The sequence below is a fragment of the Fusarium oxysporum genome, chromosome 12, assembly GCF_000149955.1.
Source record: "Fusarium oxysporum f. sp. lycopersici 4287 chromosome 12, whole genome shotgun sequence".
Taxonomy (NCBI): domain Eukaryota; kingdom Fungi; phylum Ascomycota; class Sordariomycetes; order Hypocreales; family Nectriaceae; genus Fusarium; species Fusarium oxysporum.
Window position 1 is genome coordinate 1,021,283 of NC_030997.1, and position 13,298 is coordinate 1,034,580.

Sequence of the window (13,298 nt, forward strand, 5' to 3'; positions counted from 1 at the left end):
TATCCATGGCCCCAAGCACATCATTTGCTTGAAATTTAGCCAATCATTAAAATCAACGTTGTATTTCATTGCTATTCTGGGAATAATCCGCATGGATTCCCCAACGGTGTTAGGACGCGTTGGCCGAATCATATCATGAAGATGTCGGAAGCGAACCAGCAGAATGACCGGGGGTAGAAACCTTTCCAAGACACATCCCCCCATTGAGGGATTTATGGATGCTTCATTCCTTGCGAAACAAAACTTTTTCTTTTTTTGTGCGACTTTGATCATGGCATTAGACGAAACAACTCCTGTTACAGTGACTGGAGATGATGATTCCACGACAGCTCAGCCTTTGCATCCAGTCACGCACTGGGAGCAATTGAATGAAGTATGGCAATATCAGTTTAGCTTCAGGTAACACAGTATTGACGCATTCTAGGAAGTGGAGGCGCAGGATAATGATGCCGACTCTCTCATCTCCGACCCCGCCGAGTCGACAGCGTCAATGACTTCGAGCATTTTGTCGTACCGAACCATTCAAGGACGAACGTTTCACTCAGAAAGAGGAAACGCTCAATACTGGTACTGTTGTGTACAATTGACGTCGCGAATCCAGTAGCTAACGCCATTTTATCAGGGCTTCCAATGATGAACAGCAGAATGAGTCGATGGATATAGTGTGAGATTTCCCATCATCTACTGCCCCATTCTTTCGGCCGCTGAATCTGCCAGACATCATTTCCTCAGCCTTCTGCTTGATGATAAACTATTTCTATCGCCTTTGAAGGATAATATACAGGTTTGTGAATAGCCCTGATCTTCGGTCGCCTCGGAATTCACACCAGTCAGTCAGCTCTGGATATTGGAACCGGAACAGGTAGGATGATCGTCTTCAGATTAGCAGTGGGTCGATACTGACGAAAGACATCTAGGTATCTGGGCTATGTACGTATAAGACGAACGCCACTAGTGGAGAGAGCATATGCTAATGCTGAAACCCGGAAGTGACTTCGCCGACCAATTCCCAGGCGCAAAAGTCGTAGGTACCGATATCTCACCTATCCAGCCGTCATGGGTTCCACCGAACCTCGAATTGTGAGCCAGATGTACCATTCATCTGTATCTTTCTGCCGCTGATATCTTCTGAAAGCCACATCGACGATTGTACGCAGCCATGGACATTCGCCCCCGATTCCATCGACTTTGTTCACATGCGCTATCTGTTTGGCAGCATCAAAGACTGGTCAGCCTTATTTAAAGAAGCATTCCGGACATGTAGACCCGGCGGCTGGGTTGAAAGTCACGAGGCTTCAGCAATGATGGAGAGCGACGATGGAACCGTCACAGATACCAGCGCTATGCATGAATGGGGAAGATTCTTTATCGAGGGGGGGAAGAAGATGGGACAACCATGTACCATAATCGAAGATGACCTTCAGCAAAAGTGCATGCGCGAGGCTGGCTTTGAGGATATTCAAGTCGCTGATTACAAGGTAAGAGTCTACTTTGACATCCACGATCAGGGACTTGCAGCTGACTTACAGATTGCTATCGGTGGGTGGCCTAAAGATAAGAAGATGAGAGAGATTGGTCAGTATGTTCTAGCCGCTCTGGAGCAAGACTTTGAAGGCTACGTCTTGTACATGGCGAGCCAGCTCTTGGGCTGGTCTATGCAGGAAGTCAAGGTATACTGCGCGCAGCTGCGCCGTGAGCTTAGATCGACTGCGAACCATCCTTTCTTTCGTTACCGCGCGGTTTATGGTCGAAAGCCACAGACTCCTTGAATCGGGTTTAGATATCAGCATTCATTTAATACGATATCTCTTCACTTATTCATTGAATCTATCGAGACGAAAATGCTCAAGGTTTGGATCCATCTCGCCTGTGAGGATCTGTTTGCTGAGCAGTTCTCCGACAATAGCAGCGTTTGTAACACCAGAGTGCATGACAGCGACACTGACCGCTTCCAGTCCAGTTGGTCCAATGATTGGCAGGCCGTCTTTAGGAGTCGGCTTGTAACCCACTGTGTAATAGTCAAACTCAATGGTCTCTCCCCCAACCAGCGTTGATCGGACCTTGGAGAAGACTTGATGTGCCATTGCTTCCGGATCGTCGCCTGGGTCATCGCCTGGATTCTCGCAGCCCGCCTTGATGATTCCATCTGATGTCTGCCGAATGTATAGATATTTCGAGTTGACTACATGCCTGACCAAGCTTTCATCAGTCGGTTTCGAGTTTACAATCAGCGCTGGTACCGAGGTGATAGGGACTGTGATTCCTTCAGTAGCCAGAAGGGGCACACTACCCAGCCCAGCAGCCACGACAACATGATCGCCAGAGATCTCCTCGCCAGAAGCCAGCTTGACTCCCCTGACGCTTCCACTCTCCTGGAGAAGCCCCTTAGCTGTCGCTCTGATTACTTTCACGTTGCCTTGGGCTTCTGCATTCGCCACGAGCATCTGAGCGACAACATGGGCTTCCATAGCACCCTCTTCAGGGTAGTAGAGGGCCCGATCTGGCAAGGTAGACTGATCAAAGAATGGCTCTTGCTTAGAAACTTGGGATTTCTTCATGTCGGCGATATCGTAGCCCCATGCGGTGAGGTTATGCTCGGTCTTCGCCAGGACCTCAGTGGGTTTGTGCCAATTAATGGAGCCACTCCAGGAGATTGGAAGGTCTGGAAGCTCCGTATGGATCTGTTTCCATCTCTGTAGGGATCGACGGCGAAACTCGTAGTAGAACTTTTGGTTGACGGAGCTCGCATTGAGCCAAGCGAAAGAGGCTTTGGAGGCGGGCCCACCAATGTCCTCTGCAACTACGGTTACGCTAGTGTGTTGAGCCAGGTGCCAGGCGATTGCGGCACCAATAATACCGCCGCCAACGACAATGACGTGAGGTTGAGCGGAAGTTGCCATGCCTTGTTGGAATGTTTAATGGAAGAATTGGAGATTGAGGTCAATGTGAGCGGGGGCTTGAGAATAAGCCAGAGGCTCGGGTTACACGAACCCCGCCTTTCAATCATCATACATGCGTAATGACAACAAGTCGGGTGACCAGAAGGATGGGAAAAGAAAAGAGTCAAGTTTGTGAGTGATTATTTGGGAGTGCTTAAAATATCAATTTAGACAAAAAATGAAATTGAGAGGCGAATCTCCCCCGGGAAGGCTCGAACTTCCGATCTCCCGATTGTCTATGAATAACAGTCGGACGCTTTAGCCAACTAAGCCACAGGGGATCAGCTAATTGGATAATAACGACGGTTCAAAATGAGATTCATATTCCCAAACTGACTTCCTCACGTTCTAATCATTACATGCAGCCAATATTGATGCCGTCCATCTCTCTCATGTTCCTATAGTTTGGGCTGCCGAGATGAGTCAAACTGTGGCAAGTAAGCATGCTTCCAAATGTAAAGATAACGAAAAGCATACCTGAATATTGTGGTCCTGATTGAGGACGAGGCCGCGTTGACCGAAGGCTATCCATGAATTTGGGAGATTGATCTTGGCTCCATGCCCCGCCTCAAAATGTTTCTGGGCTTTCCTCACATCCGCGACGCTTTCCTTACCGCGCAGATGGATTGCGAAGATCAAATTGAATTTTGGACGGTTGGGGTTGCTCCCAAAATAAGCATCCGGGTTGAGGCTCAGCTCTACTGGAGTATTCGCAACAAGAGTGCGGACCTGGCTCCCTGCGAACTTCTGCAAACTATTGACGAATCCAGTGATGATATCGTCGGTTTCGCCGCCGGTTACAGTTAAGTAGTACATCGCGACAGGTGAAACCGATAAGGTATCAACGTCTTCAGATGGCGCGTTCTCAGACTCGTGTAGCGGAACAACTCTTTCCTGAACAGTCACGGGTAATGCCGATGCAAAGTCGGAGAAGTTGATACCATCCGGCGCGACGTGTTCTCTGACATATTGCGAGCCGAAAATCGTCTTCATATGATCTTCAGATTGGAAGTAAAGCTCAACGATGTCATCAGAAAAGGCCCACCAAGGATTGGCGTTTACGCCTTGGCCTTCCTGATGATAGTATACTGCATCCTGGATATGGGTCTGGAAATACTTTCTGTGAAACCTGTTAGAGTTGTATGGTGGAAGATTAGTCGACATACGATGGAGTAATATCTGGAGAGGGTGCTTGGCTGAGTTTGCCATGAACTTGGAAGTGATAATCGAAAAACTCCTGTCGGGTGAGGCCGGGCTTTCTCCTTATGGCTACTACTTGCTTAATATGCGACATCCTTGCTTTTTTCTTTTTGAAATTTTGACAGCGTTGTTTTACTTGCCGAGAACATGGACGGTTTGTGCGACGGAACTTAGCTATATAGCTGACACCTAATGCCGAGTGACCTGATGCTGTGGGGCCGATTCCGATACCCGCAAGTCAATGGCCGAGTGGGATCGATTTTCTGAGAGTCGAGTATTGGTGTAGTGATTTCTGACGAGTTGAACCTCGAGATGCGGCGACCCGGTAATGGGGGAGCTCCGTGCGTGGTTGAAGCCGGCATTGGGGGGCATCCTGGCGGGGCCGACACACCGCCGTGATGACATGATAGTTCTGCATTGACTAAGCGGAAGACGGCATTCAGTGATTTACGTCCCCACGTACATAGGAAATTTCCATATGCTTCAAATGAACAGGAAGTGTATCATAATTTCATAGGGTGCCTCTGGTTAAGAAAACCATTCAATTGCTATAAAATCCCAGAAATCACCCACCATAGCCACCCTTCCTAGTCCGTCCATAACAAAAATTCCCCCTTCTACCCTACCAGACTATGGTCCTTCCTGCAGGGCGCAAGAAAGCTTAGGACCTCTATTCTAAATGATAGAAAAGTCTTAGGTAAGTTTGGTGCAACGTATTGGGCCTTTAGACTAGTTATTTCTGTCATTTTAGTTCAAGATCACACAAGCCTTCTTAAACCCGGCCGGCCTCGCCAGTGAGCGCATACCAATGCTAGTCAACGTAAACACAAATGAACTGCTGTTGAGATACTAAATGTCACGAAACATGCTGGATGCAGTGAAACTTCACCTTTTGTGAGGAGATAGTTGGCAAGGCAATGCAACCACGACGAGATAAAGATGGACATACCAGTAAACACAAATAGCCTAAGCAGAGTTAGGAAGCAAGCAAGTGTCGCCAAGAAGCAATTTTGCCAGTATCTGGTGACGAGGGTCAGGATAAAAGAGCACTGGGGTTAGATTACCCGTACCCCTAAGTTGATGATGAGGGGTTTTAAAGCAGCAACCTTATCATGACTTCGAATGTAGATGAGCTGTTGTCGAGAAGAATCTGCATGCCGAAGTGTCGAGTGCGCGTCAATGAGTTGAGTGCGTGCGTACAGGGAAGGTCAGTAAGAACAAGGCGACCGGAGTTAATTCATATAGAACAGATCCATGATATAAAGCACCAAGGTGAACACTTGATAGAGAGCCTGGGTACTCACTGTTGGCTCTGTTGCGTAAGTTAAAAGACTTGAGCTTTGCAGTGAAGCAAAATAATAAGGTGGATGACGCTGGAACGATTCCTACGACACTGGCAGACAGTGAGTCCCGAGCAAATGGAGATGTAGCGTTAGAGGCATAGCGACTCATCGGGATTGGGTTATTTGGTTAGCATGGGGTTATCAAAGAAGGAGTTTCAGCTTCTCCCTGTTGAGTTGCCCAAAGCTGTTGTCCTCATTGATTAACAGGGGACAACAGAAACTACCAGGGAGAGAATACTCATTGGCATAAAACGACAGTGATTAACGAGAAATTACAGTGAATAGTATTGAATAGGCGTTGCGTATTCTTAGTAGGCATCACCGACGAGAATGACAATTATCACCGAGACAATGACGGTGATTGACAATAAACTGCAGTGGCTTTGACTATCTGAGGTAATGGTCAGTGTGTCAGTGATGTGCCATTACTTGTGACTCTATCTTTTCAATGCTCGATTTATGGCCTATTTGTATTTCCTATCATTATACTAAACAAGTAAACGCCATGTCTAGCCCAGAAGGTTCGCTTACTAAATCCTGCCAGTATTGCCAGTCACTGACTTGAAATTAATTAGAAAACACAAAAGCAATTCAAGCTCTCCTTGAAGGCAACGGGGCCATCATGTCAAGAGACCAAATCTCGGAGACCTTGGTGTTTCTTGTCAAGTGGATTGACGGAATAACTGGAGAAGCTGGTCAAGCCACGGTCCCGGAATGCGAGCTGAGAGCATCCTGTTCCACACAATTAGATCAATACTTGCTCAGCGAGGGGAAGGCTTAGTGAGGGAAAGACACAAAAGCTCAGTGAACAGCATTCCCAGAAGATCTATATCGAAGGGGGGGAAATGAGCAACAGATACTACATAATATTAGCTGTTCTCGAATAATGAACGTAAATATTCTCTGACCCCTGCGACTTATTAAACGACAGAATCTATCACCAGTGCGGCGTAGGTAGTTCCGGCACACATAATATGACAAGTATAAGTTTATTTAATACTCTCAATTATTAAATTTTGGAATAAACAAGACGTTGAGCCTTTAGAGATATAAATCTATCAAGGTAATCCTTCACTTTAATCATTCCCAGACTTTATTAATTCAGATTTTTAAAGTTTTTATACTATGTATCTATTTACCACTAATACTGCAGTACAATATAGCGAGCCAGGAATAGGTTCTAAACAATTTCCCTACTACCATTACTAAGAAAATGCTGTAAGACTTCACATGGCTACGTGTCGATAGTTGCCCCAATGGTGTAACAGATAATTTCGTCCAGAGATGTACGTCCAACTTACTTAAACGAGTTGTGCAACAAAGCCAAGGCATAAATTGGGCTTCGCCCCCTCATCTGCCTCTCTAATTTTGCTCCCTTACCACTGCTTTCAAACGTTCAGACGTTATACTCAGAGTCAATAACCCGACCTATAACCTATCAAATGACTGATGATCTCTCTGTGGTAGAGCCTTCGAGGCTTTGTGCTGTCTGCGACATGGCCCTGAGAAGCAACATACGGTGCCTCAGTCAGCCTCACCACAAGAGCGGCTTTGACCTAGAGAAGGCTTCCGATCTTGGATGTTACATTTGCGGCACAATCCGGCATAGTCATACGTGGTCACGAAGGTTGGAAGAGTGTCGCTCAAGCTCTTTTCAGTATGCAATAAACCTGCATAATGCCGGTTTCGTAGACACTCTGGAGGGCCTGATTGTTGGGAAGTCTCCAAGTGGCTGTTGCTGGGCTTTCCAGCTTTGGAAAGAACCTGGTATTCTTCCAATCCCTACATGTCAAATCTTTCTAACCAAGAATTCTAGATCCTGCTTCTGGTACTATCTCTTACAAACCACCTGTCTCACACCATCATTTTGATTTTATCCGACTTGCCAAGGACTGGCTTGACTCCTGTTGTCGAGCCCATGTTAAGTGCCGAAACAGCGGCCCAGATTACAGGCCAACAAGATTAATCGAGATCGTTGACGAATTAGGCGTTCGCCTCAATTTTCCAAGGAACCTCTCTGTTGATTCAATTGATTATGTCGCATTCTCTCATTGTTGGGGAAAAGTTGAGGCGATCAAGCTTCTTGAGAAGAACGTTGATCGATTTCGGCTTGGCATCAGCAACCGCGAACTGCCCAATTCCTATCAAGAAGCCATTCAATTGTCTCTCAGAATGGGTTTCAAGTACATATGGATTGATTCACTCTGTATTATTCAAGATTCAATGTTGGACTGGGTGCAAGAGGCGAAGGATATGAAGCGGGTCTACGAGCATGCAATATTGAACCTGTGCTCTGCCACAGCCTCCGATAGCTCCGGAACCAGCTTTGTGGCCCGCCATGCAAACCTCCTCAGGCCGCTTCGTGTAAAAGTTGATGGCGAAGTCTTCCAGTTGCTGTGTGATGGCCTCTTACAGGACGATATCACTTATTGCACCTTGCGCTCTCGGGCATGGGTCTATCAAGAATGGTACCTTTCCAAGCGCTCACTGGTCATGGGCTCACATCAGCTTTGGTGGCATTGTAGAGAAAAGCTGGCATGCGAGATGTGGCCAATTGGAACACCACAAGCCAACAGGGGAAGATGGTGGAGTCAAACCCAGCCCCTCAAGGAGTCAGCACCATCTGAAGATTCAGACTATATGGGTGCCTGGAGCCAGCGTGTCCTAGCATATATGAGAACTAAGCTGACGAGAGAAACTGACCGTTCGGTTGCATTCCTGGGTGTTGTTCAATCTTTCGGGCAGTCACGGCAACTATGTGGAGACTATCTTGCCGGCCTCTGGCGATGTCATCTACCAGCAGCACTCTTGTGGAAGGTCACCTCTCCAGCACGGAGATCAGCTACATGTACGGCAGCGTCCTGGAGCTGGACATCTTTTGCTGGAGACTGTCTGGTCAATACAGATAGGGACTTAGTTCACGAACCTTGCTTCATAACTGTCGAGCAGACAATGCCCCTTGGTGTACCAGGACCAGACGGTTTCTTGATGGGCGGAGCAATCACACTCAGTGGCCATTTGTTTGAAGTTGTCTATCGATCTGTCGGACTGTTCCTTGGTAGAGGAGACTTCATGGTTCCCGGAGACCAAACGACAGGTGGTGAACTCTACCTTGACGAAGGATCAGGGAATGAGCAATTTGTCTCATACTTGGAGGCAACAGACCTCGATGATCTTGGTGGATGGCTGGAAGGTAAGGCCGTGCGGCTATCAATGCCACTCAAAGACGCAAAGGGTCGTTTCTATTTCTTATTGTTCCTTGATAGGGGAGACAAGTATCGTTTTCGTTTTCGAGGACTAACTTTGTATCAGCCTATTGATCAGTCAGGTTCCTTTTATCGTGTCGGATATATGAATTGGGGGAAGCTCCCAGGAGTCCTCAATACGGATGAACTCGCAGTCAATTGTGTTAAGAGCATGGTGAGGATCTTATGAAGCTTGAGTTAAAAGGCTGCACTATCGGAGGCTTCTCGCAGGGATAAAGCGTTTGATGTGGCATTTGACTTCCTTAGTAAGGGTTATGTTAAATAGTGTCACGACTCTTATTTCTCCAAGCTATTGTTTACCATTGGTTCATCTCGCCAGATGGTTTGGAACTCATACGACGAAACGGCATTAGAGCGTTATAATGTAAATGTGCTTGCCAACTCCACACTGACCAGATAAAGCCACCAGGATTTCGCCTACCCTAAAGACCACATTGCTAAATCTTTTCTTTTTTGCTTTGAGTCTTTCGATAAGTCTGTGCATTGGAATTGTCCCAATAGGATAATTCTGACTTGAATATTTATCAAAATCTGCGCATATTCCCTTTGCATTCTCAAGACTTTGCGAACTGACTAATTATGGCTTGAGAATTGTTGTGCCAGTGGAGGAGGACTCCTTTCGCCAGCAACTCCACCTTCCATCGTCCCAAAACCAAGCCCCTGTTCCCGATCCTGCGAATCAGATTCTTTCTCCTGTCTATAACCCTGTATGGCCAAGAAATCTGCCCTATTGGCCCGCTTGCGGTCGATGGCAATGAATTAGCTCCCTTTGGCATGCTTTGCGATTCCCAAAACGATCGAAAGAAGTGACAACGGCACTCAGGAGGGAAATCATGATTCCATTCTGCGGAAAAATTTGTCTTCTATGCAGTAAGACGTTGGCAATCTCGGCAAAACCGTATATGGCGGTTTTCGCTAAGGAGCTAAACTGCATTCGCATCCAACTTGGTGGAGAATGAACATGGGTAAAGTCTTGGGAGTAAGCACAGCTGGGATGGCGAGCCTACTGCAACCTTGTGAGGCAACTTTATTTGGTCTCGATTGCAAGTGTGACTTGGTTTTTGCGAAGGTAGCACGAGGTGGATGACTGTCCGCGGCGATGACAGAGTGCATCTTGGTAATTTTGGGTTACTTCTGACCCCCTTCTCCAAGAATTCCTTGACTATGTATGTAAGCTTAAAAGCGACTGTTGCAACTTAAGCTTCAGTTACGTATCGAATCAGGCTGTGCTAGTGCTCTAGCTAGGTCTTCAGGTGTCTTGGCAGTCTGAAAGACAAGCTTCTGAGCCAGGGTTTCGTTACGGCCTCGACTCTGATAGGACACCCAAAGCCTCGTTTCAGTTAGCCATGGGAACTACCTGTACAAGGTTGCGATCGGTAATAGCCAGATCCCAGCATCCGCCAATTTGGCTATCCGCCACCAGCCTTATGGGGTCTCGATCAGACGATACCCAGCAAACCCGTCTCATCGGAACGAATGCCCAGGTCGTTGTTCCCAGGAGGGCGTTACGAAATACGAAGGCAGGCCTTTACCCAGAAGACGGCTCGGCTAGGCTTCCTCAACTGGGAGGTGTCACCGCAGATGGCTCTGGGCATTGGGGGCCAAAGACATTGACTATGCAGCTTATTCTTTAGCTGCAGTAGCTGACACCCTTTAATGAAAGCGAGGCAAGCGCAATTTCGCCACGTTTTCGTCCCATATAAGCACTTCCCGTCGAGACATCCTTGGATACGGCTCCCGACTGGACTTTCGTTCTCTTGGACAAACCTCGACCCAACCTGCGACCACCTCATCGAGTGGATATCAACACGCAATGGATGGTAAAATCGTCAACGATGGACAGGAGCGTAAAACGTATGCTTATTCTCCTGTCCAACACCAACAGGCTTTCCCAGCGCCGGTCGTGTCTCCGCAGCCTTCTTTAGGCCAGTTCCCTCCCCAGGCCGTCTCCCCCGAGTCAATCGCACGAGAGACATTCCCGCACCATTCACTATGGATAGATCCCCAGAGCCCGAATCTTCGAGATACTTCCGACTACGATAGGGCTCACGACAGTCACAGAGGTCTGATGGGCCAGGCGCCTGCTAATGATACATACTCGAAGGTTCCTGATGTACACGTCGTGAATCGATCTACTGCTGGTGCCTTGCCTGAGTCTGGACCTCTGATGTTGAGGATCATGAAGAGTCGATGGTCTATGATTGCTTGCCTGGTCCTTGGGGTCGCTGGCGCAGTCGGCCATCACTTTCTATACATGCATCTCGATGGCCAGGAAGCAAAACACCAACAATGGTGGATGCGACTGGGTCAATTAATCTCGTTCATAGCCAACGCAAACTTCATACTAGCTGCCGTCATGGCCCATCAGCAAGTCGCATGGCGAGCCGTAGGCCAGAAAGGATTCTCGATCCACGCTGTTGATGCCCTGTTCGGAGCTACCCACAACATCATCGAGCTTTTCAACAGGGAGGCATGGATCAAGTCGTGGTTTGTGATGTTTCTTGCTGTATATATGTGGCTCAGCCCTCTTGTTGTCATTCTTTCATCAGCATCACTCTACGTCGTACCAGGCGAGAGGATAGAAGATACACTCTGCCCCTCAATCCGAACTTTGAACTTCAGCAACGAGGCAAAGGAGAGTTTCCAGACTCCGAAGAAAGCCGAGGGCGAAGTTATGAACGGTCGCTCACTTTCTGGCTACAACTGGACAGCCCCAGATGGAAACCTTGCCGAGGGAGCTGCGGAGGACGACGACATCTTCGAATACTACAACGTTCCTTCTTCTGCACTTGACCGCATTGCCGCTGGTGTGTTTTCAAGTGGACAGACAACCCAAAAAGCGAACATCTCGCTCGAGATCTGTGGAGATGGATGGGATTGTTCAACGACTGTCCATTTCGTCGGGCCTGGATATAAATGTGAAGAGCTTGCCAACGGGGTAGGATCCGAGATGAAGAGCTTCGGAGATGCTGAAGCGCCTTTCAACCTTAGCCAGCTTGTACCTGCCTCCAACTTCACCTACTTCGCAAACACCGATCTGGGAGAGTATATGCGTCCTCAGATGGACAATGTTTCTATTGGTGGAATTCCTTCCGAGGTCGATGGCCCGCCTTTTCCCAAGCATCTTGGTGTTTTTCGAACCGAACCTTCAATCTGGATTGGCTACGCCGCCGTGGACGATCACACCAAGGCTCATGCGATGGACAGCGAAGCCGATGGCTGGAACGACGATTACACTCCTATCATCTTTGCTTGCGATCATTGGGAGGTCAATTACACCGTCACCTTCAACTTTACCTCGGGATTTCAGAAGTACAACATTACCAATCGTGACTACAAGCGAAAGATTATCGATACTACCTGGAGCAGTTGGACCAATGAGTCCACGGATGGAACAGCTGATGGAAACGTTGCGGAGCCAGAGAAGAACTATGTCAGCCCGCGCAATGATTACGCTCGATACCGCCGCATAGCCGCCTACCATAGTCTCGGGCTCAGACTTCGTGAGAAGCTCTTCGGCAATGTCAAGGTCCAGGGATCCGTCTTAGCAGACGGAGCTATTACAACCACCAACCTCCTCGATAGACATGAGAGTCTTCCCGTCCACGACTTCCAGCAACAGGTCCGCCGCGTGTACGAAGACTTGATAATCTCACTCCTTTCTGATCCTCAGCTTCTTGTTGTAGCATGGGCTGCCGATGCATCCAAGCTGTCTGGTACCGGCATCGGAGGTGAAGACACCAAATACCAATGTGAACGCCGACGAAAAGCCAACTTCTTTGACTACGGTTGGCCTGTCCTTGTCGCTGTTTACGCCGTGTCATTCGTCGTCGCATCGATTGGTGTGTACTATGGCATCGATGCTATGTCAAGTGATGGTAACAACGCTCAACGTGTGATGACCTTCTCTGCTATTGCGGGAGCTACCAAGAAGGTTCCAGTGGATGAGGTTGAGAAGCGAGACACTAAGATCAGGTGCTTCCCTAATGATCAACGGCCAGGAGAACGGACATATGAGTTCAGGGCTGAGTTGGAAGGATAATTAGCTAGAGATATGTGGAGGAAAACATTAATAGCGTTCATTAAGATATCATCTGTACTATAATTCTAATTTCTTAATGTCATTTACTGTCGTTCCTAAAAAAGAGAAAATGCTCCAGTTTTCAAGGAGTGTACAATCAAAAAATGAAATCGTCTTTGAGACATTTTTGGAAGACTGCGACCGAGGGGAATCGAACCCCTCTCTAACGCTTGGAAGGCGTTAATGCTAACCACTACACCACGGTCGCTTATTAATGACAACCGTATCTGTCTTACAGCTTATATCGACGAAACCGGAGAGTTCTGCCATTCAGCTTCACAATATCCCAATTCCATGGAGGAATACCACTGTGTCTTATGCCAGCTTTGGACAGATTCGAGTCTTTTGTATCTATAGAACTCAACAGGGAACACATGCTACACAGTACCATTCTGAGTTTAGAAATCTTAAGTAGCAGCTCCAATCACGGGAAGCAGATTGAGGCGAAGGTTTAACACAGTCTGCAAGC

At 47.7% G+C, this 13,298-nt stretch overlaps 7 protein-coding genes and 2 non-coding genes across 9 annotated transcripts; 5 read left to right on the forward strand and 4 right to left on the reverse strand.

Moving 5' to 3' along the window:
- The first annotated feature begins 178 nt into the window (after positions 1 to 178).
- On the forward strand, positions 179 to 2,061 carry FOXG_13466 (uncharacterized protein). Its single transcript, XM_018393451.1, has 10 exons — positions 179 to 373; positions 425 to 567; positions 623 to 664; positions 718 to 784; positions 835 to 862; positions 918 to 930; positions 991 to 1,080; positions 1,136 to 1,478; positions 1,530 to 1,850; positions 1,907 to 2,061. Exons 1-9 carry the CDS (start codon positions 215 to 217, stop codon positions 1,767 to 1,769), a joined length of 1,125 nt encoding a protein of 374 aa, XP_018252715.1. The 5' UTR covers positions 179 to 214; the 3' UTR covers positions 1,770 to 1,850; positions 1,907 to 2,061.
- Positions 1,692 to 2,946, reverse strand: FOXG_13467 (uncharacterized protein). The gene has a single exon (XM_018393452.1). The coding sequence runs from the start codon at positions 2,898 to 2,900 to the stop codon at positions 1,815 to 1,817; it is 1,086 nt and encodes a 361-aa protein (XP_018252716.1). The 5' UTR covers positions 2,901 to 2,946; the 3' UTR covers positions 1,692 to 1,814.
- Positions 2,947 to 3,136: 190 nt separating this feature from the next.
- FOXG_21169 lies at positions 3,137 to 3,220 on the reverse strand. Its single transcript has one exon. It is a non-coding gene; the product is annotated as a tRNA-Asn (tRNA).
- FOXG_13468 (uncharacterized protein) lies at positions 3,220 to 4,474 on the reverse strand. Its single transcript, XM_018393453.1, has 3 exons — positions 4,106 to 4,474; positions 3,417 to 4,059; positions 3,220 to 3,367 (listed from the first exon to the last, which is right to left on the reverse strand). The coding sequence occupies exons 1-3, from the start codon at positions 4,231 to 4,233 to the stop codon at positions 3,338 to 3,340; spliced, it is 801 nt and encodes a 266-aa protein (XP_018252717.1). The 5' UTR covers positions 4,234 to 4,474; the 3' UTR covers positions 3,220 to 3,337.
- A 1,513-nt stretch (positions 4,475 to 5,987) lies between these two features.
- FOXG_21170 (uncharacterized protein) lies at positions 5,988 to 6,263 on the forward strand (the record flags this gene model as incomplete). Its single annotated transcript, XM_018401498.1, has 2 exons — positions 5,988 to 6,003; positions 6,058 to 6,263. The coding sequence occupies 2 exons, from the start codon at positions 5,988 to 5,990 to the stop codon at positions 6,261 to 6,263; spliced, it is 222 nt and encodes a 73-aa protein (XP_018252718.1).
- Positions 6,264 to 6,924: 661 nt separating this feature from the next.
- Positions 6,925 to 8,917, forward strand: FOXG_21171 (uncharacterized protein; the record flags this gene model as incomplete). The annotated part of the gene is made up of 2 exons (XM_018401499.1): positions 6,925 to 7,249; positions 7,299 to 8,917. 2 exons carry the CDS (start codon positions 6,925 to 6,927, stop codon positions 8,915 to 8,917), a joined length of 1,944 nt encoding a protein of 647 aa, XP_018252719.1.
- Positions 8,918 to 10,175: 1,258 nt separating this feature from the next.
- FOXG_21172 (uncharacterized protein) lies at positions 10,176 to 10,382 on the forward strand (the record flags this gene model as incomplete). Its single annotated transcript, XM_018401500.1, has 1 exon — positions 10,176 to 10,382. One exon carries the CDS (start codon positions 10,176 to 10,178, stop codon positions 10,380 to 10,382), a length of 207 nt encoding a protein of 68 aa, XP_018252720.1.
- Positions 10,383 to 10,462: 80 nt separating this feature from the next.
- FOXG_13469 (uncharacterized protein) lies at positions 10,463 to 12,942 on the forward strand. Its single transcript, XM_018393454.1, has one exon. The coding sequence runs from the start codon at positions 10,562 to 10,564 to the stop codon at positions 12,788 to 12,790; it is 2,229 nt and encodes a 742-aa protein (XP_018252721.1). The 5' UTR covers positions 10,463 to 10,561; the 3' UTR covers positions 12,791 to 12,942.
- A 23-nt stretch (positions 12,943 to 12,965) lies between these two features.
- Positions 12,966 to 13,037, reverse strand: FOXG_21173. The gene has a single exon. It is a non-coding gene; the product is annotated as a tRNA-Gly (tRNA).
- Between the last annotated feature and the right edge of the window lie 261 nt (positions 13,038 to 13,298).